Raw genomic sequence first — 27,708 nt, 5'->3', positions numbered from 1 at the left:
CATTTTAAGTACTGACAGAGGCACTCTAGAAGAACATTATGCTCTGTGAAGAGTTTGAACTAGTTTGGAGGGCAGTTAAGAGGCATTGTACACGGTCATCTGTGGTGCTTGAAGTAAGACCGGTCGTGGTACAGTTCCAGTGCCAGTGACAGAAAACCCGCTTGTGCCAAGAACACTGCGGGAGGGCACGTCTGTGAACTGCTTTCATTTTGATCCTCCTCATTTGTTGCCATGAAAGTTATCTTAAAAACACCTATAAGCATTTTTATATTAGGATTTTGGTGACATTCACAAATGCATATTTGACATGATGATTTTTAAAGCTCCCTATGCCCTCTTTTCCTTCCCTCCAGCACAGCTTGGAGTATGGAAATAGTTCCATACATTATGAACAGCTTTCATGCTTTTGTCATGGGAGGAGATGAAAAAGAAATGAGAGATCTGTTGGTTTCTTAAAACCATTGTTGTTGTTGTTTTAGTAGCTAAGTCGTGTCTAACTTTTTTTCAACTCCATGGACTGTAGCCCACCAGGCTCCTCTGTCCATGGGATTTCCCAGCCAAGAATACTGGAGAGGGTTGCCATTTCCTTCTCCAGGGGATCTTCCTGACCCAGGGGTAGAATCCATGTCTCTGCGTTGGCAGGTGGATTCCTTACCACTGAGCCACCAGGGAAGCCTTAATACCATAAATACTTATTTAAGAATGAGATCTCAGTCAGAGGTAATTATAACAATGGACTTTAATTGTAGATGATTTTACTGAATAACTGGTAATTTTCTTAAGTGTGATATAAGGTATTGTGGTTACGTAGGAGAATATCCTTGTTTCTGAGACTTGCATGCTAAATTATTTATAAATGGAATCTCATGATATCTGTAACTTGCTTTCATATGGTTGAACTAAAACCAGAAAACCAAGTGTGTGTATATTTGTGTTATACACAAATGTAAGAGTATTAACAAAACAGTGACTCTGACATATGGCTATTCATTTTACTATTCTTGTGGCCTTTCTGCAGGCTTGAAAATTTTCAAATAAAAAGCTGGGGAAGGAGGAAAAATGACTATAAACAACCTTTCTTCCCTGTAGGCATCATTTTCTTAATTTGATTAGATTAACTTGTTAGAGCATCAAGCTAGATGATACTTTAAATATTCCTTTAAAAATGGATTCAGAAACATTGAAGCACCTGCACATTCTATTTTTCTCTCATTGCTTAATGGATTTATGGATGCTAAAGTCAACAGGTCAGGAAGTTTCAGCTTTCTTCCAGCAGTGGTTATAGATGATACTTCTTGGCAGGAAAGCAACTTCTAGCTGAGTATACACAGAAGAAAGGTTCCCTACTGCACAGTCATTAATTCTTTCTGTCCTATGTCATTAGGTCCACCTTGGCTATAGCAACCTTATCTATAGCCTCAGTGATATTGAATGGTTTCATCCCAACAACATGTGAGCTTCATGTCAGTTGTTATTTAAATGAGTAATATCTATGTCCCTCCCCCCTTTTTTTCTTTTTTGGGTAAGTGTAGGAAAAGAAGAGCTCTTGTCCTGATTTTCCCGGTTGCCGTCATTGTTATTACTCTGTTATAATCCGTTCTGTCTCTCTAGAACAAGGTATTTAAATTGCTTCAAAGCCAAATCCAACAGCAGACTTGGACTGACGAGGGCACCCCATCTACTCGAGAGCTCCGGTCGGTCTTGCTGGACTTTGCTTGCGCGCACAGGCTGGAGAACTGCAGCGCTGCTGCCCTGAAGCTCTTCTTTGACTGGATGGCGTCCAATGGCACTCAGAGGTGATGTGTGCTCTCTCTCGCTCTTGTGGGCCCCACAGCATGTAGTGCATCCAGGATCTTTATGTCCTGAATCATAAAGGTTATAAAGCCGAGCGTTAAGTAGGTGAACTCTATGTACCTGATTCTCAAACCAGACTTGTTTTAATTGTGATCAAATCCACATAGACTTTAGTATCCTGATTTTTAAGTGTGCAGTTCAGTAGTGTAAGGGTATTCACATGGTTGTGCAACGAATCATCAGAACTTTTCCACCTTGCAAAACTCCCCATTTTCTCCTCACCCTAGCCCTTGGCAGCCAAGGGATTCTGTAGGAGTTTTACTGCTCTAAGTACCTCATATAAGTGAAATCATACAGAAAGTGTCTTTTTGTGCCTGGCTTTCAGTTCAGTCACTCAGTCATGTCCGACTCTTTGGGACCCCAGGCTTCCCTGTCCATCACCAACTCCCGGAGCTTGCTCAAACTCATGTCCATCGAGTCGGTGATGCCATCCAACCATCTCATCCTTTATCATTTCCTTCTCCTCCTGCCTTCAGTCTTTCCCTGCATCAGGGTCTTTTCCAAGGAGTCAGTTCTTTGCATCAGGTGGCCAAACTATTGGCGTTTCAGATTCAGCATCAGTCCTTCCAATGAAAATTCAGGACTGATTTCCTTTAGAATGGACTGGTTAGATCTCCTTACAGTCCAAGGGACTCTCAAGAGTCTTCTCCAACACCACAGTTCGAAAGCATCAATTCTTCAGCATTCAGCTTTCTTTATAGTCCAACTCTCACATTCATACATGACCACTGGAAAAACCATAGCTTTGACTAGACGGACCTTTGTAGGCAAAGTAATGTCTCTGCTTTTTAATATGTTGTCCAGGTTGGTCATAGACAACCTAATAATGTCCTCAAGATTCATCCATGTTGTAGCAAATGTCAGAATATCCTTTCTTTTTAAGGCTGAGTGACCCGCTGGATGTATATACCACATTTTGTTTTATCTCTTCATCCACTGATAGACATTTAGGTTGCTTCCACCTTCTGGCTCCTGTGAATAATGCTGCTGTGAACATAGGTGTACAAATACCTCTTTGAGACCTGCTTCATTTCTTTCATATCCAGAAGTGGTATCGCTGGGTCATGTGGTAGTTCTATATCTATTTTACAAGAATCCCCATAATGTTTTCCAGAGGGGCTTTACTGCTTTCCATTCCTACCGGCAGTGTACAAGAGTTCCTCACGTCCTTGACAACATTTATTCTCTGGGCTTTTGATAGCCATCCTCCTAATAGCCTGAGGCATCAAGCAGGTATCTTTTAATTTAGGAATAAAACATAGCAGGTGGCATTAGCAGTTAGTAGAAATGTGTTTTATGATGATTGCTTTTCTCCAGGTTCAAACACCAGGTGGAGACTTGGGTGTAGGGTGTTGGGGTAACCTGATGAAGCCCTCTGAGATCTTATTAAGACAGAAGACTGTGCTCCCACCCCTGCTCTCGCCCCTCCTGCTGCATTTGCTGGTAGATTTCTACCATGGGACTTAGCGCGCTGTGTTACGACGTCTGTCGTTCTATACTTGATGACAGCCCGTGAGCCTCCCAGCAGGTAGTGACCGTGTCTGAGTCTTCTTCCCTGCTCACAGCGTCCAGCCGGTTGCCTGCCTGGTTCTTTGTGGGTGAACAGTAACTAATTACTGTATTGAATTCATAAGCTTTTTAGTCGCATCACTAGGAAAGGAGCGGCCATGGGATTAATCATTTTCCTGACAAGTAATTATACAGTGAAGACTCTTTAGTATTACCTGCTCAGTCCCCCAGAGCACTGCCCCTAGTCAGTTCTTGCCTTTGTATTCAGTGTTTTTTCCTGGTTGTTCTCATATCAGACCACCTGTCTTACAGCCTGCCTACAGATGTCATGACAACCGTGTTCAAAGCTGGAGCAAAAACTGAGGGAGGCTGGTCATTCCTCTTAAGCAAATACGTCTCTCTAGGCTCTGAAGCAGAGAAGAATAAAATACTCGAAGCTCTTGCCAGCTCAGAGGATGTACGGAAGCTTTACTGGTATGAAGCCACCAAATGAATATGATCTATGGAAACCAAAAACATAAGACCACAGAGCCCCTTGGGAGGGGGGATCCCCCTTTTCCTCTCTTTGCTCACAGGCCAGGCCTGACCCGGGCAGGGTGGTGAGGAGACCCTCAGGGGTTGGGGGGGATCCCCCTTTTCCTCCCTTCGCTCACAGGCAAGGCCTGACCCAGGCAGGGTGGTGAGGAGACCCTCGGGGGTTGGGGGGGATCCCCCTTTTCCTCCCTTCGCTCACAGGCCAGGCCTGACCCGGGCAGGGTGGTGAGGAGACCCTCAGGGGTTGGGGGGGGATCCCCCTTTTCCTCCCTTCGCTCACAGGCCAGGCCTGACCCGGGCAGGGTGGTGAGGAGACCCTCAGGGGTTGGGGGGGATCCCCCTTTTCCTCCCTTCGCTCACAGGCAAGGCCTGACCCGGGCAGGGTGGTGAGGAGACCCTCGGGGGTTGGGGGGGGATCCCCCTTTTCCTCCCTTCGCTCACAGGCAAGGCCTGACCTGGGCAGGGTGGTGAGGAGACCCTCGGGGGTTGGGGGGGGGATCCCCCTTTTCCTCCCTTCGCTCACAGGCCAGGCCTGACCCGGGCAGGGTGGTGAGGAGACCCCATAGGCAGGGGTTCATCTCAGGGACCAGACCTGTCCCCACAGGCCACAGTGCTATGCCCAGAAGGAACTGGAGGTGCCAAGAGTCACAGCCCTGCTTTCTTCTTAAAAATGTCTTCCTTCCCTTGGCACGTTGTCTTTAATTCCACACCTAGCTTCATTCTTTCTGGGCAAAGGCACGGTTCTGTCCCAGCCGTCTCTTTTAAAATGCAGACACTTCAGGAAAAGGTACTACGTAAAAGCTTTCAGGTTACACCTTTATGTGAATCTGCCAGACTCTTTAATTACTCAGCTGATGACTGACCTGGGAATGGAAGGCTCATGTGAGAAAGAAGGGCAGTGAATAGGTCTCCCGACAGGAAGAACAGGAGAAAGGCGCTCTGAGTCGCCAAGAGACACCGGAAGCATCTTGAAAGTCAGTGCCCGAAAAGGGGTGGACGGAGGTGCTGTGGTCTTGTTGCTTTGCTTGAACAGTTTTGCTCAGATAAATCATAATAGTGTCCCCGAGATGTCTTCAGCAGCTGCCCAGACCCACTTTCCAAAGGATGCACTGTAAATGGTCATTTTCTTGAAAGTAAGTAGCCAGGCTCTGACCCAAGCAAACTGAGAAAAGGCTTTGTTTTTAAATCAGTAATAATTTTGTTTTAGACCAGGAATATGCTGATAAATTTCCACCCTGAAGTCTTTAAACAGTACCTAAGAAATGGAGTAACACATAAAACGACCTCTTGTTCGATCCTTCAGTCTTGTTCTTATCCCCTCCTCTGTTAACACTGTCAGTCCAGGCCTGTGCACTTGCTGCTTTATTCTGTACCCAGTGTTTTGTGACATTCCTTTTAGTGAATGATCAGTCCTTGAGATTTGCTGCAAAGCCTACTCCATTTTTCTTTATAGCTGTGTATTATTCCATAATATGGCTCTATCATAGTTTATTCAGCCCATCATGTCTTGATGAGCAGTTGGGGTTTTTTCCTGTTAAAAATATTGCTGCAATCTTTTAGAGGTATGTGTGTTCTCATATAAGCAGATATTATCACACAGTAAATGCTTATGTTCAAATGCCTAACTTTTATATTTATTAGCAATAGCTGTGTCCCTGGGGTAATTATTATAACCTCAGCTTCTTAAACTATAAAATTAGGATAGATAGTAATGACCTATTTCAAGCATTGTTATTCAGTAATTTAGAACATTATCTAGTACACATATTAGTATCAATTTATTGAGTGCATTCTGAAAAGTATCTTCATTTTTATATGACAGCTCAGTTTAAGAACAATAAGATACGTCCCTACTCAAAGTTTTTAACAGAAAAAACAGTACCAGTTTTCAGAATTATAGTAAATTCTACTGGAAATTATATCCTAAATGTCCTTTTGTTCCCCTAAATGTCCTTTTACGTCAAGAACAATTTATTACTATGTAACAGTGTATTTATGTGTTTATCTCATTGGTTTTTCCTTCATTTAGAAACATGACTAGTTTTCACTGTTAATGAAGCTTAGACGGAACCAAAACTTGTATCTCTTGAATTGCCACAGAGCTTTAATTAGGAGACCAGTATTAATTTAAATTCAGTCATCACCTCATCATGAATAATTATTTTGGAAGCTCAATCTGCTCTGCTCTCCAGGTTAATGAAAAAGAGCCTCGATGGAGATCTCATCCGAACACAGAAGCTGTCGTTTATCATTAGAACGGTGGCCCAGCATTTTCCCGGACACTTACTGGCTTGGGATTTTGTCAAAGAGAACTGGAGTAAGCTTGTGCAGAAGTAAGTTTCTCAGACAGTTACTAATTTTCAGTATCCGCAAGCCTTGCATCTGAAAGCAGTTCCCAGGGTTGTATTGGTTCAGAAGAGTCACGCTTTGCTGTGAGAGGAAAAATGCTTCAGTGAAAGTTCAACAAACACAGAAATAGTCACATTTGTCAACAACATTCCTTAATGCGAGTCAATGTAACAGTGGTGTTTGTTTAAGTAATAGTACTGATCAAGCCCAGCCTTGCTCGACATCAGCTCACTTAGCTTGAGTGAGTGAAGTCGCTCAGTTGTGTCGGACTCTCTGCGACCCCATGGGCTGGGGCCTACCAGGCTCCTCAGTCCATGGAATTTTCCAGGCAAGAGTACTGGAGTGGGTTGCCATTTCCTTCTCCAGGGGATCTTCCCGACCCAGGGATCGAACCCCGGTCTCCTGCACTGCAGGCAGACGCTCTACCGTCTGAGCCATCAGGGAAGCCAACTCACTTGGCTTGGCCACGAACTATTTCAGAATAGCTGTTTAGTTTCATGTGTTGAAAACACCTCCTCATTACCAAGGGATCGTTTACAAACTCAGACCCAGCTCAATAGCACAAGTCACTCATTTTTTCCTTTTAAATCAGTAATGACACCTTCTGGGTGTATGATGCTGTTTTTGAGGCAAACACGGGCTGTTAATTTCTCTGGATCTCCTGCCTACTGGGAGAGGAGTGTGTGGGGTGACTCCTGATGCACCAAGCACCCCCCCCCCGCCCCGTTCCCAGGAGCAGGACTCCACTCTGCCTCAGGCATGTGGAGTTTACAATAAGCACGTCCTTTGCACTCAGGAACTTGGCCTACCAGCAGCTGACTCATTCTTTTTTGCCTTTTGCCTTTACCTTTGTGTTTCTTCAGGTTCCACCTGGGGTCCTATACCATACAAAGTATCGTTGCTGGATCAACTCACCTGTTTGCAACAAAGGCACATTTATCTGAGGTTGGTTGTATCAAATGCTTTTCCGGGAGATTCGGCCATCCCTTTGCCCTCAGGGTGCTCAGTTTTAGTCAGATGGTGGTTTCTCCTGCAAAATCCTGTCCCGTCTCTCTGTCTGCCTTCATCAACGCTAATGATCCTGCACTGGGATTGTTTCTAAAGGGTGGATATACAGCAAGGAGGAAAAGTTCTGCTTCCATTCTCAACAGTATTCCATTGTCTCCCATCTGATACAGATAATTTTTTGAATTAAGATCAACATATGCCAAGTTTATTTTTAATTGGCGATCAGACTGTTTTTGAAGAGTTCCATTCAGAGGGTAAAATTAGGCCCCAGGCCTAACTTTAGACTCTACCTTATTTACTGTTACTTGGCCTTTCCGGCCTTTCCACCCTTCCCACTCCAACTCTCACCACCCCCACCCCACCTCCCACTTGAAATTTGAAAACTTCATCCTTGTGGGAGTAAGGGGAATTCCTTTTTAAAACAGCTTTACATCAGCATGACCATCACTAACTTAAAGCTTATTTGAAAAGGATATTCAAAGCTGCGGTATGCCTTTCTTTTCTTTTGAAATACTTCTGTGTGCAACTACAGGTCCAGGCATTCTTTGAAAACCAGTCAGAGGCCACCTTTCGACTTCGCTGTGTCCAGGAGGCTTTGGAAGTCATTCAGTTGAACATGCAGTGGGTGGAGAAGAATCTGAAAACCCTGACATATTGGCTGTAGCATGCACACCTGTACCTCATCACCCGTTCAGAGAGCTTGTTAACTGGGCCTCTGCTGCTTTTGCAAAAGCCACGGTGAAACCAGGATCGCTGCTGAGTTGTGTGCACTCTTAGGAGTTCTAGTTTGCTCAGGGCCAGTCTGTATTTTTTCATCTGTCTTTTCTGAAATGTCTTTGGGCAGTGTGTAGTTATTTATTACCAAACTATATTCACCTGTATGCCAACCGTCTACAAAAACAGTGGGTAATTTTTCTACTTTGAAGATATTCAAATGGGAAAAAAAAATCTGTTTTGCAATGCTGTTCTCAGTTTCTGGCTAAATGTTGACACCATGAAATAAGGAAAGAGCTACCATGGGAGCCACCATCTTTGCAGGCTGCTGGTTGGTTAGCCATTTGTTGCTTCTTGTTGATAGATGTTATTTGAATGTGGTTCCAAGTTAGCATCAAAAAGTATAGTAATGAAGTCATCGAATCATGCAGCTGTAGAGAACTGACCTCAGGTGTGCAGATCTACTTATTGGGGGTTTTGAATAATCCTTTTTTTTCTGGAAAAAGTTTATAACTATTATATTTTTTTCTGAAAAATAGTGAGGTGCTACAGAATTTTTAAATTTTTGTTGTAAAGCTAAATAACAAGGCCAAAAGATTAAACTTTCCAAATATTTAACACCTTCTTTTTCATCTTTCAGGAAAATATTTCCAACTGAGTTAGCACTAATTATTTTACTTATGAATTCCAGTATTCTCCAAATCTCTGTACACCTTTACCGCTCTCTGCCGTAGATATCCCTTGTGTTACAAATAAGTATTTCTGCATTTATGGCATTTTTTTAAATACTGGTGTCTCTTATCATGACTTTCTTACTAAGATTTACAGTTTACAGTCTATTTAAGTTGCTTTTTGGCTGATAGATCAGACACTTTCTCTTAATCATACCCATTGGGTGGTTTTTCATTTTATATGATAGAGTTGCATATTAGAAGTATATTTTAAAATAGGGCCTTTGAGAAATTGAACATTTTTATTTGAAGTTCACCATAATACCTTAAAGGAATAAAGAGAATGTGGATAGGAATAACTTGATTTAGGTTTATTTTAATATGGTGGGCTTTGAATTTTTTCTACTGTCAGAAACAGTACTTTTCTTTAGTTGAAAAATCAAAGTTTTCTTTTGTAATGGCCAAACTAACAGATTATAGGGAATGGCCAAGGAAAGAAAGAATCCAAAACTATATGGCAATTGTACTCCTTCTAAAGGGGAAATACTGTACTTGAATTTTTTGAGCTATGCAGACTTATACCTAGATTGTTGTGTTTCTTTGATTCTTAGGATAAAAGCTTTCTTCCTAGTATTTATTGTACTTTCTATTTTGCTTGAAAACACCTACGTACATAAAAAGGGTATTTACCCATTTTTCAGCACTTAAAACACTCCACTGAATCAGACAATGGGAAAGGTCACCTTTTTTTTATTCAGCAGGTATCAAGTGAGAATATATGGAATTATGTATAAAATTATATTTTATTTTATGAAAATATTTTTATATAGCAAAATTGAAAAGACTGGCAATAGAAACTAAAGATAACCTTCTTTAGCCCTAGTGTGTTTTCTCCCAATTTAGTGTTTTCTAAACAGCACTTATCTCTCTATTTAGAGTAGAAAATACTATTATCTGAGAATCACAGAATCATCTGAAGATGTTTTTTTGAAACTAGGGTGATTGTAGGTCTTTATTACTCTTGTGCTTCAGTAAATAAATGATAATTTAGTCGATATTTGAAAGTGAGTTTTTATATTTTTAGAGTGGGGAAAAATACTAAAATTTTGGAGGATTTTTTGTTGCTGGGTTGTTTTTTTTTAAACCATATTACTAAAGTCCACTTTGATACAGAGTTTAAACTTTGCTACTTCTCAAAATCATTTAAGATTCTTCGTTTTGTCTGCCCATCTTCACATTGTTTCTATAATATTTGTTAGCTCCGCATATGGCAAATCTTGTCTTGAATTATATCATTCTTTCCTGTGAGTGTGTGTGTCTGGAACGGGGTGGGGGTTGTTATAATTAAACTTTTATCAAAACATGGGCTAAAAAGGAGGTAAGTCAAAATCCATTTCTATCTTTGTACTCAAAAGCCATTCATTCCCATAATACCAGATCCGTACCAATTGTATTTTTCATTTACAGGCCTCACCTCAGATTTTCCTGTGAAATTCCATACTTTTTTAATGTTATGCTATCCCATCTATATAGGGCTTCCAAAAACCAACTCTAAGTCAGGAATATAAGGTTAAATAATGGTTAGACCGTGTAGTATAATAAGTGTTGTTGAAGCGTTTGAAGTTTTTTCCCCCAGAATTTTATTTCACCATTGTATTTCTGAGAACTCAGATAGAAGCACAGCGATTCTTTGTTCTATGAGCACACAGATCCATGACCAATTCAGTACTGTCTGACAAGCGTTATATTCATTGCAGAGAGAGAGTCGTCTTGAATTAATAAAAAGACACATCATACCATATTATTAGGAAAGGCAAAATTGGAAATCTGGAACTGTAGAAGAAAAGCTTAGGCTTTGGAAGTCTGAAAGGCTACAAAACTAGAAATCCAAGGAGTTCAGTTTGTTGATATCTAATCGCTTGTTAATACCAACTGATTAGATATATTAAACGGAAGTAGTGTCAGCAGCTACCGTAAGCTTGTGCCTTGCTCCATCTTGTTCGATATGAATCTCTTTAAGTGGAATTATGTTGTTTGCCACTGTTTTGGTGTTCACGAACTTTCTTACTGTCACAGGTTCCTCTTTACACTAATGTTCTTCACCATTCATGTTTTCACATGTACTTTAGCCACAGTGGGAACAGAGCTGTCAGAAGAGTTCTGGGTATATAGAGGTTCTTACTGTCACAGGTTCCTCTTTACACTAATGTTCTTCACCATTCATGTTTTCACATGTACTTTAGCCGCAGTGGGAACAGAGCTGTCAGAAGAGTTCTGGGTATATAGAGGATACTGAGCCACATCAGTCTTCCTGGGTGCAGAACAGAATCCTTTCTGAACACTGGAAAGGAAGAAATGAAAGTTAAGTGCTGAGTTTGTTGGATTACAGATAGCCTGTTCCTGAGTTGGCTTTTGAGCATCTTAATCTAATACACATGGAAAGATAATCTGTTGTCAGGTTGCTGAATATTTACATAATCCTCATGTATGTCATGGGGGTGCAGGGAAGGTGTATGCATCTCAGGAGATGTGCAGACAGCAATTTCTGGGCTGAGTTTGCAAAACAAGACCTGAATTTCATAGGTATGATGTAGTTCTTCTCCCCTTTGCCTTTTTTTAAAAAATTGGAATTAACTCTTTTCTTCCTCCCTTACATCCCCATTTGTATTTTATAAAGCCTATGTGTTCACTTTTGCTGGGTTTTGCTTTCTTTTATTTTGTGCTTCATTCTCTTCATTGGCAACTAAGTACCAAATGAAAAGTGGAAGTCCGAAAGTATGATAAACCTCCTCTTCTCCCCTTCCCTTGTTGCCTACGTGGGCAATAGCTCATAGAATAGTTGATTGATTTCTTTGAGGGTTCTTTAGGGGAATATACTTTTTAAATGTATGCACGTGTTTTGATGTTTTTATATTCTTTCATCTTAGTATAGTTTATCCTGATGAAAAATGAAAGAGACATTGTCCTGTGAAATCTCTTCTAGCCTTTCAATTTTTCCTGCCTGGGCAACAGCTACAGAGTAGTTACTTGGTTTCCTTCTCTGGAAGGAGATGGCCATAGTGGGAGAAGAGCAGAGTATGTACTTTTTAAAATGTATCTAAATCACTATTTTGTGGGTGTTTGATTTTGTATTTCCTTCATCCTCCTCACGGATAAGTAGAGATCTAATGAACTGTGAAGGTCCCAAAGTATGACGAATGCTTACCTACCCCTCTCCTTGTTGCCTGTATGGACGTAAGTGAGTAGTTATAGTTTCTGTTGTTTTGATCTAGTCTGTTCTTGAGGGCAGAGATGGGGGAGGGTTGTATATTCTTTTATTCAAGTGTATATAAATGTTATGCTACTTTTTAATATTTCATTTTAGGTGTGTTCCTTTGCATGAATGCATATGTACTTAATGAAAACGGAGATTCAGAGTATGACAGATCTCCTCTTCCCTTTTCCTTACTGCCTTTTTGGGCAGTAGCTAGAGTAGCTTTTGTTTTGTGAGGTGGGAGACAGTGGGGTATGTACTTAATGTATATAAATAAATCTATAACTTTGTATTATAACTCATCATTTCGTACTACGTCCTTTTCATAGGATGTGAAAGTACCTAATGAGACGTGGAGGTCCACATGTATGACAATCTCCTCTTGACCCCTTCCCGTGTTGCCTGAGAGGGCAATGGCTAGTAGAGTAGTTGATTAGTTTCAGGGGCTCTTTTGTGGGTATTAGGGTAAATGCTTTTAAAATATATACTCATGTTTTTTACTTCCTTATTATAGTATTTCATTTGGTACCCAGCCCTTCACTTGGGGGCTTCCCTGATGGCTCAGCTGGTAAAGAATCTGCCTGCAATGCAGGAGACCTGGGTTTGATTCCTGGGTTAAGATCCCCTGGAGTGTGGTATGGCTCCCAACTCCAGTAATCTGGCCTAGAGAATTCCATGGACAGAGAAGCCTGGCAGGCTACAGTCCATGGGGTCGCAAAGAGTTGGACACAACTGAGTGCCTTTCACTCACTCACTCTCCTTCACTTGGACTGGTAGGTTGCTAATGAACCACAGAGTTCTGGATATAGAGCAGTCTTCTTTCCCTTTGTATCCATGTAGTCAATAATTTTAAAGTAGTTTGGGCTTTTAGAATTTTGCAGGGGACGGGGCTGGGAAGGGACTGAGGCGGAATATATTCTTTTGAAATCTGTATATATGCAGTGCTTGTTTCAATATCATGTTATTCCATTTGTACTTATCCCTTGCTTGGATGTATAGGTCCCTAACGAGATGTGGCAGTATGGATGTAGGAAAATCTTCTGTCTTCCCCTTTCCTTGTCGCCTCTGTGGGTAATATTTGTAGAGCAGTCTAGATTATTTTTACCTCTATCACTGTCTTGCCTGGGAGCATAGGGATATGTACTTTTTAAAATGTATATAAATGTTTGTGTTCCTTTTTTTTCTGTTACTTCATTTTGTACCTAAACTTTTGCATGGATTCTTAGGTACATGATGAAAATTAAGGTTCATTCTATGAAAAAAATCTCCTCTTCTCCCCTTCCCTTATTGCCTGTCTAGGCAATGACTAGTAGTGTAGTTTTTTGAAGAATTTTTTGCGGGGCGCAGAGCAGTGAAGGTTTTCTGGGTTTGCTTTTGTGTGTGTATAAACGTTTGCTGCATTTATTTGTGCTTTCATTTCAAGCCTAGTGTCTTTTTTGACTCCTAAATATCAAATATAATGCAGAGGTCCAGATCGGGGTGTAATAAATCTTCCCCGCCCTTCTCCTGTAGCCTGTGTATACCGGTAGTATAGGAGTACTTGAAGATTTGGTTTTCTGTTGTTTGTTTTTGAGGTTTTTAATGGGGGATGAGCTTGTTAGGCAAGATATATAAATTTTTAAATGTATACAAATGTTTCTGCCTCTTTTGGTGTTCATTTCATCTTGAATCCAGTCTTTTGCATGACTCTTTTGGAACTTTATGAAAGTTGAGATTGATTCTATAAAAGATCTCCCTGCTCCCTTTCCCTCACTGGGCAGTGGCAGAAGAATAGATGTTTGGCTTCTGCTTTTGGAGAGATAAGGATGGGAGAGGTGTGTGTGTGTGTGTGTGTGTGTGTACACATATATATACTTTTTTAATGTATAAAGGTTTGCTACATTTTGTGTGTTATTTCATTTAGTGCCCAGTCCTTTGCTGGGATCTGTAGGTACATAATGAAACATGGAGGTCCAGATGTATGATAAATCTCCTCTGCTCCCTTCCCTTACTGCCTACATGGGCAATAGTTCAACAATTTAGGATCTTTTTTTTTTTTTTGGAGGGAAAAATTATTGGGTGGGTAGTAGTTAGTGGGAAGGGATGGGGTATGCCCTTTTTAAAAGTGTATATACATGTTTCCATGTTACTGATTTTATACCTAGTCCTTTGGGTGGATGTCAAGTTACCAAATGCAAACTGAGGAGAAGTGTATGACAGCCTCCCCTTCTCCCCTTCCCCTTGTTGCCTGTGTGGTAACAGCAAGTAGAAGGGTTGTATGTTGTTTGCTTGTTTTATAGAGATTTATATTTTTGGCGGGGGAATATTCTTCATGAGTGTTTTCATTTGTCGCTTTATTCTGTGTTTAGTCCTTCACATGGCTATGTAGGGAACTGATGAAAATTGACTCCCCTGGATGAGCAGCGTACTTTCTTCCTTTCCCACATATTTGCTCCTTCAGCTGGAGCCAGTATAGTCACTATTTTGTGGCTGTTTTTATTCTCTCAGATATATGCCTTTAAAGATGTAAGTGTATACATGCACATACATGATTTGCTTCTTTTCTTCCCCCATTATTTTCCTTTAATAGTCCCTTGCAGGGCTCTGAGTGGATCTTTCCTTTAATAGTCCCTTGCAGGGCTCTGAGAGTATCTAACAAAAATGTCCCACCAGATCCTTGCCATCTGAGCTAAAGGTGTAGCACTGAGGTGGGGTAACCAATGGCACCAGGCAGGTAGCCCGTAAGATGGGAGAAGACACTTGGATATGGTTGAGTTGTGAGAGCTAATCACATCTAGTAGGTCTCAGGTTGACTCACACTGAATGAAATGGTAGGAAGGGAGGGACCTGTTCTTTGGCAATTCCAGAGAGTCAAAAAGACAATACTTCAGGTGTGGTTAAATTTTTTTGCTGTTCATCTCCCAGCGGCACTCATTCAAACTCATTTGAAGACCTCTGAGAGTAGCTCCTTTCTGAGGCCCTGGATTCTGACTCAGTTGGCTACAGTTCCTTCAGTTACATATTCTTCTGTACTCGGTAGAAATCATTTTGGGTTTTGGAGTGAATCTTTTGAGTTATTGCCATCATTCTAGTAAATGACAACGTGGGCCCCAAAACTAATCCAAGAAGAATTGGGGTGGCAAGCTCTTTGACTCCCACCACCTTGCACATGGCGGGCGTGCTGGCCCTTCCCTCCCCAGAGCTCTTCTGCGTGGCTGCCTCCGTCCGCTCTCGCTTCTCCACTAGCTGAACCATTCCTGTTCATTTCTCCTTGTTGTCTTCAGCGCTTGCGCTGTTAGCTGTTATCTTCAAGTGTCCTTGGAAATGTGAGCCCATGTTGCCTCTTTGGCTCTCTGTCTTTGCATGCATTTCACACATCCAGACCTGTGTGTTAACTTTCAGCATTCTTCAGTGATATTTTACATTGACTGTTCATCCACCACATGGTAAATGTCACGACTCCATATTTATCTGTCGCAAAGAAAATGCATGTGGAAAATCCATCCATCCCTCTCTTCCCTCCCTTCTGAGCTTCTGAGCACTGTTTTTTTTTGTTCTGAAATTTATAACCAATATAATGCTGAAGATTTGCCATACTGTTATTTGCCATACTGTTATAGAAACATTGAATGGTAGGACTCCTAGAAAATTTGCAAAGAGACATTATTCACCATATCAGACTCTCAGGTTCTAGTGATGAAAACTTTGCTTATACTTTGCTGTTACTTATACCTGCTGCTGTACGGAAAATAAAAGTTTATTCATGCCACATTTAACTTTGACCATAAATAAAAGGGAGCATCTTTTTGGAGTTAGTCATGGTCATATTTAGTGGTATTTCTCAACAGTTCTTAATTTGAAATACTTCAAAGGAAGTAAAGGTCAGGGCTTAGCTGAATGAAATGCTCCAGAACTTGAAGTGTAGAAAACATCAGTACAGTAACATATTCATGTGTATAAAGTGACAATTACAGCATAATTGGAACATTTGCATTAATCAACAAACTCACATTGAGACAAAACTGAATCTTACAGCTTTCTTGATTAAAGCCAAGTGTTCCATGTTGCTGTGAAGAATAGTCTCTCAAACACTTTGAAAAGTAGTTACTTCAAAACTTGTGAAGGTATCACATTTTTGTATTTAAATACTTACAGAGATCTCCAATTTCTTGAATCTGAGCTTGTGGGTAGAATTCTAAATTTGTATCATAATCTTGTCTTTTGTGAAAGATTTTGAAAATAGTATATATATATATAATATTATATATGCAAATTGTGTTTTGTCACTTGTAAAGGGAAAAGGCTTATTTTTCTTTATACTTCTGATACCTTGTTTTGCATATGACCAGCACTGACTGAAAGGCATGTGTACCTGCAAACACTGTTGCTTTTTTTGTGAAATAAAAATAAAAGTATTTAAATATAAATATTGTGTAGACCATTTTCACTTTTAAAAAGTACGTATAAAGTGGTTTATGATCTCAGCTGTACCAGAACAGGAACCGTATTCATTGTCTTTTGCAGCGTTTCCTGTCTCACCAGTGCTCCAGTATCTTTACTTCGTGTAACTCAAGGGTTCACAGGCTCATTAGTGCTATGTTGGACTGTCCTGGGTATTGTATGATGATTACCACCATCCCTGGTCTCTAATGCAAATAGCAACTCCACTACCCGCAGTGAGACAACCAAAAATGTCTCCAGACACTGCTAAGCACTCACTGGGGTGGAGTGGGGTTAAAGTCATCCGTGGATGCACTCCGTGCAGGGGAAGTATTTTAGAATGAAATGATTCTCATAAATACACGGGTCACTTGAGTAGCCATTTGGTCAGATCTACAGTAAGAAGTTCCTTGTTTTAATTCCCATCAATATTCCTGGGAGAGAACTGAGAATATCTTAGGCTCTTAGGTGTTGCAATTAGAACCAGTATTCTTCTATATAAATTGTTAGCACTTAAAGTTAGGCATTTTAAGGCAAATAGAGTTTGGGGTAAAAGAACTGAGACACTATTTCTGGGCATACAAAAACACACATTGAAGCAATACACTTTTAAAATATCACCAGAGCTTACCTGCTGGCCCAGCACTTCAGACTGCACCTCCAATACAGAGCCACGGGTTCAATCCCTGGTTAGGGAACTAAGATCCCACACGTCACAGGGTGCTGCCTTCTAAAGAAAAAAAAAAAGGTATTACCATTAATAATTATTGGGGGAATGCTCTTAGAAATTAAAAGATTTTTGCTCAGAAGCTACTAGTTCAATTTCTGATACTTTGTTCACAGACATGCACAGTAAAAATGGAAATAAAACCCATTATAGATATATTGGGTTGGCCAAAAAGTTCATTCAGGTTTGAAAGACTTGAACAGACTTTTTGGCTAACCTTATAGAAACAATGTTTTTATTCCAGTGGAATTTATAGATGTTAACTGACATAAATGCATCATCTATAAGTTGAGAATTATGTTTTATTTGAGGACTACAGTCCAGGAAGGCAGCCTCTCAGTTCTGACAAACTGTTCCAAAAAGGTAAGGCAGGGGCCAAGATATATTGGAGTTTTTGCATTTTTGCTGAAAATATGTGGTTGAATATCAGTTACTGTGAATCACACACACAAAAGACATCAAGTTAAGAGCTTTTAGTGCCTTTCTATATATGGAAAGAGTCTGGGCTCATTGAAATTCCTTTGATATGTATTTTATCCAGGGCAAGGATCCTGTTTTTCTCATTTCTAAATTACCCTCAGGGTACACTGTTGGGGGCAGGTGCAGTGGCTGACGGCTTGATGGTGGGGCTAATTCATTGATCATTGAAATGACGGGCAACTTTTTTGTCCATAGCACCTCCTTATGGTCATAAATTAGATGAAGGTTGGGGAGACATTTCATGACCAATTTTCCCACAGCACTAGGAATTACGACCCAGGAAAAATTTCCCTTGTTGCTTCTCTCCATTTCTACAGTTGCACTATTACAGTTATTCTGGGTAGAGTTACATTTGATCAACTGCCTCAACGTTCAGCCATTAGTTTTGTCAGAGGACGGGCTACCATTGCAAAATGCAATAGAAAACTATCTTCCTAACCCAGGGATCGAACCCAGGTCTCCCGCATTGCAGGTGGATTCTTTATCATCTGAGCCACCAGGGAAGCATACAGGTAGTATCATTAATAAAATCATAGTATAGCAGGTAGCTGCTGATGCTGCTAAGTCGCTTCAGTCGTGTCCAACTCTGTGCGACCCCATGGACTGCAGCCTACCAGGCTCCTCCATCCATGGGATTTTCCAGGCAAGAGTGCTGGAGTGGGGTGCCATTGCCTTCTCCCATAGCAGGTAGAGACAGGCATAAATAGCTGGAGAAATAAGAGGACAGAGTAAAACAATAATTGGTGTAACTGGATGTAATCTGATCACAATAAGTCATCAAGTCTACAGGGGAGGCAGCTGGAGAAGAAAAATTCTAAAGGGATCAAGTAGAGATAAATCATACCTTTTGTAAATGAAGATAACAATTACCAACTTGTTGCAGGTCAAAACATAAAGGCTTTCTGAAAAAGATTAAAAGGCAGTGTTTAGAAAAAAGTTATAAAATTATAAATGATTTATTGCTCATAACTCCTGTTGATCTGGATGAAGTCAGGTTTTCCATTAGAGTTCTATAATTTCTTACCCATTTTAGCAGTACGATCTAAAAGTCATTAGAAACTTGTTTATCCAAAAGTCCTTTTTATGAATCATCTTGAGGATCTTTATAAAAACATCTGAGTAAAATAATGATCGTCTATTAATCAGATCAGATCAGATCAGTCGCTCAGTTGTGTCCGACTCTTTGCGACCCCATGAATCACAGCACGCCAGGCCACCCTGTCCATCACCAATTCCCAGAGTTCACTGAGACTCAACGTCCATCAAGTCAGTGATGCCATCCAGCCATCTCATCCTCTGTCATCCCCTTCTCCTCCTGCCTCCAATCCCTCCCAGCATCAGAGTCTTTTCCAATGGGTCAACTCTTCACATGAGGTGGCCAAAGTACTGGAGTTTCAGCTTTAGCATCATTCCTTCCAAAGAAATCCCAGGGCTCATCTCCTTCAGAATGGACTGGTTGGATCTCCTTGCAGTCCAAGGGACTCTCAAGAGTCTTCTCCAACACCACAGTTCAAAAGCATCAATTCTTCAGCGCTCAGCTTTCTTCACAGTCCAACTCTCACATCCATACATGACCACAGGAAAAACCATAGCCTTGACTAGACGAACCTTTGTTGGCAAAGTACTGTCTCTGCTTTTGAATATGCTATCTAGCTTGGTCATAACTTTCCTTCCAAGGAGTAAGCGTCTTTTAATTTCATGGCTGCAGTCACCATCTGTAGTGATTTTGGAGCCCAGAAAAATAAAGTCTGACACTGTTTCCACTGTTTCCCCATCTATTTCCCATGAAGTGATGGGACCGGATGCCACGATCTTCGTCTTCTGAATGTTGAGCTTTAAGCCAACTTTTTCACTCTCCACTTTCACTTTCATCAAGAGGCTTTTGAGTTCCTCTTCACTTTCTGCCATAAGGGTGGTGTCATCTGCATATCTGAGGTTATTGATATTTCTCCTGGCAATCTTGATTCCAGCTTGTGTTTCTTCCAGTCCAGCGTTTCTCATGAGGTACTCTGCATAGAAGTTAAATAAACAGGGTGACAATATACAGCCTTGACAAATTCCTTTTCCTATTTGGAACCAGTCTGTTGTTCTTGCTTCCTGTTCTTGCTAACTGTTGCTTCCTGACCTGCATACAAATTTCTCAAGAGGCAGATCAGGTGGTCTGGTATTCCCATCTCTTTCAGAATTTTCCACAGTTGATTGTGATCCACACAGTCAAAGGCTTTGGCATAGTCAATAAAGCAGAAATAGATGTTTTTCTGGAACTCTCTTGCTTTTTCCATGATCCAGTGGATGTTGGCAATTTGATCTCTGGTTCCTCTGCCTTTTCTAAAACCAGCTTGAACATCAGGAAGTTCACAGTTCGCATATTGCTGAAGCCTGGCTTGGAGAATTTTGAGCATTACTTTACTAGTGTGTGAGATGAGTGCAATTGTGCGGTAGTTTGACATTCTTTGGCATTGCCTTTCTTTGGGATTGGAATGAAAACTAAAGACTTAAAATGGCATGGTTAAATTAAAAATCTGATTATAATGCAATTGATAAGAAACTTGGTTATTTCTATGACATACAGCATTTTAAGATAACTAGAATTATGACCTGATAACATACCAGGACATACCAGGATTTAGATTTTGGAACATCTATATTAATGATATCTACCCATGTAAGAAAATTTTACCATCACTTACTTGACAGTATTTCCCATGTAATATACTCAATAAATTCATTTAGTTTAGTATCTGTCTTTGGAATATTTCAGGGGCCCTTTGAAGCATCCCAAAGTTAGCTAAGGTCAGAAGAATTTTGGTTAGAATTTCACTTAGGCAAGTTTATAAGAGACATCAAAGTTTTAAAACACTATCAGACCATTAAAACACTATCAAATAAAATCATAGGTCACTGAAACAATACTTATCCAACTGAAGAGACAAAAGATTTTTAAGGTAAATACAGATCATTTAGAAGACAAATAAACTCATAATCGAGTATCCAAAGTAGCCCAAAATTTCCAGAAAGCTTTTCCCCTCTGAACAGAAGAGGAAACTCCAGCCCTGCACCAATCTACCTTGAATTACAAAGTTCACTTACCTAATTAAATGTAATCCAATCTCAGTCTAATCATATCCAAAACTGTTCTCAGTCCTCCCTTTCCACAAACTTTGCACAATTTTCTGTACCTATTTAGTTTATTCTTCATTTTTCTTTTGCATTTAGAATTAATCAGCTTTAGGGCAAAAATCTCTTTTCCCTTAACACAATACATTTCCATTCTTCATACATTCTTTTGCTAAAAACACACATCCTGCTTTCCTTGCATACCAAAATATTTCCTTTATTTCCAGTAGGTAATTCCCAATCCTTAAAAACCTTGATTTCTAGCAAAAACTAAGAAGCAAGCAATTATGAACACACCAGTGTTTCTTGATGGATAAGCTTATGAACATTTTCTATAACCTCTAGAAGCATGCGCTTTCTCATAGAGTATCTCTCCTCAATGTGCTACAAGATGTGTCTAATAACCAAACATCTTTAGTTTTCAGCAATTAATGTTCCAGGATTTTATCTTACTTGAAATAATCTGGATATTCAGTGAATTCCATCATTTACCTTAGCAAAGTTCTAAAGTTTCAAGTTACCAAAAATCTGGAGAAACTATTTTAGGTAGATCCAAAACATTATTCCTAAAGAGTTCACCAGAAAACTCTTATTTATATTTTATAACTTGCAAAAACAATACACCAGGTTAATTCTGCTTACTGACGAACTTTGCAACAGACAAAATTAACTTACTGACCTTCAAAACACCTAGGTACAATAAAAACAAGATAGGTCTATTGGTTAAGCCAACAAGCTTAAGCTAGCTTTAATACCAGATATTAGTATGTACTGGATTACATGAACCTAAAATTCTACCTGGCCAGTTTCCTTCATACTTAGAAATATTTAATTTGCAAGCACTTACTTTTAAGTAAATTAGAGCTCTTTTATAAATTTTGGGAATACTGTCTGGAGATAGAGACATATGTATAATTTGCACAGACATAAACAGACAAAACTAGAGATCTGAGGCTTGAAAACCTTAGTTATGAGTCAGGCATTACAATATAAACTTACTAGTTTATAACAGTGAAATAAGTTTATTTACTCAGATGATTAAGGCTTTACTATTTGTAGAAAAGACTTAAGATTTGTATTTGTCTATGACAAATCCTTAATGAAGCTGTGAATTTGCTTTTGGTGAAGGAGATTTTTTCAGAGGTTTGAGTTTAAAAAGGCTTCCTCCCCCTCCCCCCTTTTCCCCTTTGGTTTCAGATTCCATCTGATTGAGGTAATCAGGCTCAGTCTCAAGTCTCTGTGGACTGTACTTCAAATTTTTGATTTGTTGAAATCTGCTAGATAGTTGCTTTTAACTCTCCTAAGAACCGATCTGCCACCTAAATGGTATAAAAAGATCGATTTGCCCAGCTACATTTTCTTTAGTTTTTTTCTTTCTTTCTTTTTTTTTTTTAATGAATAAGAAGATTTCCAACTACACTGAAAATCAGGAATTCCATATTCTAGAATTTTAGGGTTCAGTTCTTCAGGGCTTCAAAAGTTTGCACAAGGTATTCAACAAAGACCCTCTTTCTGAGGGTACACGTCAAACTCAGAGCAAAAAAAACCCTCTATTACTGTTTTTATGAACCCCAGAATATTAGCTCCCAGTTTCTAATATTTTGTGGGCTTAGGTAACAACACTACCAGTTTCCTTTAGTATGTTTAATTGATATCACCTTAGGGGTAGATGTATATGCCCCATCTTAAAGTAGGCATGGGACACATTCCCCAGTGAGAATCAATGTCTATCACACGATCTAATTAGGTACAGGCGATGTAACCATGTCATACAAAGCCCATGGAAATACACCAGTTTTGGAAACTTTCATCTCAGTTTTATACCTTTAACTTCAGTTTTCAAGAGAACCCCATCATCAACAAGCCTTGGTCTTACTAGGAGTCCCAGAAGCTTTCCTTTTTATCCTCCAGCCATTTTATCTACTTTTTTTGTAAAAAGGCTTTGAGGTTCCCAGTGAGGAGCTGAACCAGGGAACTCAGGCCTTTGTAATCTTTTAACTTGATTAGTTGGCCTAACGTTGCCACAAGCGATTGCTGGTCAGGTATCTCAGTGTAATTTTTTCCAGTCTGCTAATTATATATGTATTGTTTAAACTAAGGTAAATACAGCAGACTTGGTTGGGGCCCTTCAAGGTTAAATGGAACAAAAGGACCCCTAATTGGTCCCCAACACTAGGTAGTATTGTATCAAACCTTTGTTTTAATCCTATTAATACCTGTTTTATCTACCCCATTTCTTGAGAACTACCTGAAGATTTTTTTTTTTTTATCCTTTTGGAACAAGTCCCTTTAAAATGTTCGCCTTGTTGGCAAGAAGTCTTTAGACTGTCCATCAGCTTCTTACTTCCCTGTTAATCTAATTAACAATCTCATGTTTTATTAGCAACTGTAAGACTCACTAAGAGGAAGTCTAGACCACAAAAAACGTTTCCCGAACTTTGCTTATTTTAAACTAAGGGAGTTTCTAGGTTATATACGCGCGTGTGTGTGTGTGTGTGCGCGTGTCTCCAGTGTTCTTGCTGGCTTTCTGGGAAGTCCCATGGACAGAAGAGCCTTGTGGGCTGCAGTCCATGGGGTCACAAAGATTTGGACATGACTGAGCACTCACACACAAACACACATATATATATAAAATCTTCTAATTTCCACATCTCCCCGCTACCACCCCGCAAAGGTACCAATAAAACAGCTGAGAGTTCTTTAAATATTTACCAATGTAAAACCTTCTCCAATTTAAAGGGTCCATCACCTGGCCACTGAGAAGTAGTATCTTCATAGCAACTCACACAAATAAGATGCAAGACATGTTCCCACAAGGGAGTGCTAAGCATGTAGCCTTCACAACATCTACAAAGGTTACTTCCCCAAAGTCTAAGAAAGCGAGGGGCCATCACTGTATAGGCAGGCAGGAGGAAGTGGAAGATGACCAAGGGGTGGGGCCCTTATGACGAACGTCCTTGAGAGCTGGCACAGCTGGACAAAAGGCCAGCTCGGAATTCCAGTCTATTCAACTGGCTGCCAAATGTACACCAAATGTGTGCCTTTTGGATAAGAGACTCAGGTCTCTAACCAGAGCAGGTGGGAAGGGGGATTGTGAGGAGGGACGCCTAAGTTCAGGTGGAATGTTTACATCTCAAACACACAGGGAGAAAAAAGCAAGTCCTTCCTAGAAAGGCTTTTGTTACTTTAAGGACAGAACTGTGAAAAGATGTTTTATCCAGCCGGATTCTCTCTAGCTGCGCACACACACAAAAATTAATTCTGTAACCTCTAAAGAATCTCAGTTTGGCCATCTTAAGGGCAAGATTTCCTTTAATTTCCTGTTATGTACTGGAAGTTTAAGTTCTGTATGTACATATTAAATCTTCCCAGTGTCTTTCAACAGAGGTTAAGCCAGGTATCTCTTCTTGCAAGTAAGGTTCTAAGAAAACCTGCTTCTTCAGGGAGGAGGTGAACCACCACCAAATAAAACTTAGTATCTTGCTCCTTGGAAGGAAAGCCATGACCAACCTAGACAATGTATTAAAGAGCAGAGACATCACTTTGCCAACAAAGGTCCATATAGTCAAAGCTATGATTTTTCCAGTAGTCATGTATGGATGTGAGAGTTGGACCATAAAGAAAGCTGTGTGTTTGTATGTTAGTTGGTCAGTCATGTCCAACTCTTTGTGACCCCATAGACTGTAACCTGCCAGACTCCTCTGTCCATGGAGTTCTCCAGGCTAGAATACTGGAGTGCATTGCCATGCCCTTCTCCAGGGGATTTTCCTGACCCAGGGATTGAATACGGGTCTCCTGCATTGGTGGCTCAGAGGGTAAAGTGTCTGCCTGCAATGCGGGAGACCCGGGTTCGATTCCTGGGTTGGGAAGATCCCCTGGAGAAGGAAATGGCAATCCACTCCAGCACTCTTGCCTGGAAAATCCCATGGACGGAGGAGCCTGATAGGCTACAGTCCATGGGGTTGCAAAGAGTTGGACACGACTGAGCGACTTCACTTTCACTTTCTCCTGCATTGTAGGCAGATTCTTCACTGTCTGAGCCACAAAGGAAGTCCAAAGAAGGCTGAGTGCTGAAGAACTGATGCTTTCAAATTGTGGTGCTAGAGAAGACACATCAGAGTCCCTGAGACTGCAAGGAGATCAAACCAGTCAATCCTAAAGGAAATCAACCCTGACTATTCAGTGGGAGGACTGATGCTGAAGCTCCCACACTTAGGCCATCTGATGTCAAGAGCTGACTCTGGAAAAGACCCTGATGCTGGGAAAGATTGAGGGTAGAAGGAGACGGGGCAGCAGAGGATGAGATGGTTAAATAGCATTGCCACCTCAATGGTCATGAATAAAAAAAAAAGTCATGAATCTAAGCAAACTCTGGGAGATAGTGGAGGACAGGAGGCCCTGGAGCGCTCCAGTCCCTGAAGTCACAAAGAGTCGGACATAACTTAGTGACTGAACAACAACAACAAAATCTCATCAGCTAATAACCAGGTATCTGAGACCTAAGAGAGACTCATCTAAACTCATCTGGACTTTTTGAGGAAGGGCAAACAGGATAAGGGGGCTTCTGCTGATACCAAAGCTCCCGTTCTTTGTAGAGTTCAAGAGAGAGAGAGAAGTCTGTCCTGGATCTCTTTGTTGGTTGCTGAAACTGTCAACTGGAAAACACACACACACACACCCTAAAAATGTAGAACTATATTTTGTACTGAGGACTGGAGCCTGGGAAGGCATCCCCTCAGGAAGCTCTGAGGGACTATTCCTAAGAGGGAAAGAGGAGACAGGATATATAGGAGTTTTGTTTCTTTCTTCTTTTTAAGTAAAATTAAGACAATATTCTACTGGGGAATATATGCAACAGATTTTTTTTTAATCTCTCCATATCTACCTCTGGTACTAGCGTTTTATAGGCAAATTTTAAATGGACACAAATTTTTAAAAATAATGAAAGCCATGTTTTGCTTAGGGATACTATTATATATATACTGTACAGGTTATTTTACAGCAGATACTCGTCTGCCACATTTCAGATGACAGAATGCTAAGCAGTGAGCTTGGCGCTGTCCAGCTAGCTGTTTCTTGGCATCCACCCTGGAGAGTCTGTCGGTGTGTAAGGTCGAGACCATTTTGTCACCACCAAGTTTCTTCTCAGAGGTGACTCCACTGTGATAGAACATTCATCTTCTTAAGATGCAAGGCCTGGCAAAAAGCCTCCCACGAGTCCACTGGCTATAACAATGTTCTGTCTGACAAATTCTGTTGCTGCTTCTATTACATTACTGACTTCGGGTGCTGCCTTATTTGCTCGTTTCTTCATCCGTCCTTTTGCTTTGTTTACATCTTTTTCACGTCTCTTCCAGTTGATCTGCACATAGCCACCATCACCGGCCATCTGAAGGAGAAGAAAGCCACCACCTACCGCAGTGGCTGCAAGTTTTCGAACTTTCTGGAACAAAAATCCCGCACACCAGCCACTCACTCCACCCACTGCAATCTGGGTGGCTACTGAGTATTTTTCTACGATAGGTCCGGAGCTGTGGGCAAACACTCGATTCCACCAGTGTTGTCTTCTGGCATACTCAGTTAAATCCAACACTTTGTAAGAGTCACCATCACTTTCATATTCTTGGGGAGGGAGGTGCCGGGTCGCCATGATATTGCCGCCGGCTGTACCGAGGTGGTCCCAACCCTCCCGCCGCTCCCCACTGCTTTAAAAACCTCTCTAGGCCCAGGTGGAAGTCTATGGTACGAGTTTTTGCTGAAAAAAATTTGTAGTCAAACATCAAAAGACTACTACTGATCATACACATAGATACAAAAGACATCTTCAAGTTAACGATTTTAGTGCTTTTCTATGAATGGGAAGATGTAAGATTATAGACCAACCGACATTATTTCTTTGATAGGCATCTTAAACACCCAGGGCCAGTATCCTGTTTTTCTCCATTCTGAATTCCCCTCAGGGTGTACCATCAGGGGCAGCTGCAGTGGCTAATGGCTTGATGGTGGACATTATTTGTTGTTTACTGAAATGGCAGGCAATGCTTTTTGGTCCGCATTTTCAATATTTCAGAACTTTTAGAATGAATGGCACAGAAGAGTTTCATTAGGCATATCTTCTTTTATGCTTTACTTCTTGAATTCTTATCACAACCCACCCCCACAATAAAACACAAAAGCATCCAACCTGTACTGAAACTTGTGTGTGCAATCAACATTTGATTCACACAGTATACAGGGGTGTCAATTACCAGAGAAAAACATTCTTTAAATTATTATTACAGCCCACCCTCTAAGTCCAACAATTGGTTATATGCTTCTAAGGCTTGATGTTTTATTCTTCACCTTTATTATTTTCCTCCATGGATGGAGATCCAAGCATACAACCAGAGTCCAGTTGACATAGGCATACTTTGGGGCTCCCTGTGCTCTTGGTTGCTGGCTGAGCAGAATTATAATCAGGACTTCTTACATTTATAACAAACTTCACTCTTGTTCTCCACTCATTCTTCTAAAGGGAAAACATAATGACAGAGTTATCAAAATTGATACTTGGTGGTGTCAATGTGTTGCTTATTCCAGTGCCATTTGTATATAGGCCAAGTATGGGAAATTGGAAGGCTTTTTGTTTCATGCTTTCTGACGCTGTTGCTCTTCTGTGTGAATGTAGCTGATCCTTGGGTGTTGCGTGCAGGATTGCACATTGGCTGGCTTCTGAGTTTAGTGGTTGTTTTTACTTTCATTTTCTTTGCCTCTCAGGCCTTTGGAATTTTTAATTTGAATAAGATTATTAGAATATTACTATTATTACATAATAACAAAGTCAATGTGTTCTAGAAATTTAAAGTACTTGACAGGCTGTAGAGCAAAGATTGGTATTAATCAGGATTGGAAGTGATTCTCGATTCAAGCATTTCCCACTTGTCACTTAATTCCTGCTGTTGCTGCTGCTGCTAAGTCGCTTCAGTCGTGTCTGACTCTCTGCAATCCCGTAGACGGCAGCCCACCAGGCTCCCCCGTCCCTGGGATTCTCCAGGCAAGAACACTGGAGTGGGTTGCCATTTCCTTCTCCAGTG

At 40.6% G+C, this 27,708-nt stretch overlaps 2 protein-coding genes across 4 annotated transcripts in view; one reads left to right on the top strand and one right to left on the bottom strand.

Annotated features, from left to right (window-relative positions):
* LNPEP (leucyl and cystinyl aminopeptidase) overlaps nucleotides 1–16,298 on the top strand; it is a 102,530-nt gene extending 86,232 nt beyond the window's left edge. The window contains exons 14-19 of one of the 3 annotated variants that reach the window (XR_003511724.1): nucleotides 1,612–1,796; nucleotides 3,676–3,837; nucleotides 6,090–6,230; nucleotides 7,110–7,191; nucleotides 7,787–10,715; nucleotides 10,830–16,298. Coding sequence is in view for 1 of the 3 variants with exons in the window: in XM_027545543.1 (XP_027401344.1) it covers nucleotides 1,612–1,796; nucleotides 3,676–3,837; nucleotides 6,090–6,230; nucleotides 7,110–7,191; nucleotides 7,787–7,918 (702 nt within the window). In the remaining 2 variants the exon portion in view is untranslated. Of the gene's footprint in view, nucleotides 1–1,611; nucleotides 1,797–3,675; nucleotides 3,838–6,089; nucleotides 6,231–7,109; nucleotides 7,192–7,786 lie in introns of all 3 variants that reach the window. The other 2 variants (XR_003511723.1, XM_027545543.1) reach the window with 2 other exon arrangements.
* Nucleotides 16,299–25,817: 9,519 nt separating this feature from the next.
* On the bottom strand, nucleotides 25,818–26,285 carry LOC113896544 (FUN14 domain-containing protein 1-like). Its single transcript, XM_027548790.1, has one exon. The coding sequence runs from the start codon at nucleotides 26,283–26,285 to the stop codon at nucleotides 25,818–25,820; it is 468 nt and encodes a 155-aa protein (XP_027404591.1).
* Nucleotides 26,286–27,708: the final 1,423 nt, after the last annotated feature.

Source organism: Bos indicus x Bos taurus, chromosome 7, assembly GCF_003369695.1.
Source record: "Bos indicus x Bos taurus breed Angus x Brahman F1 hybrid chromosome 7, Bos_hybrid_MaternalHap_v2.0, whole genome shotgun sequence".
Lineage (NCBI taxonomy): Eukaryota > Metazoa > Chordata > Mammalia > Artiodactyla > Bovidae > Bos > Bos indicus x Bos taurus.
This window is presented reverse-complemented; position numbering and strand designations above follow the sequence as displayed.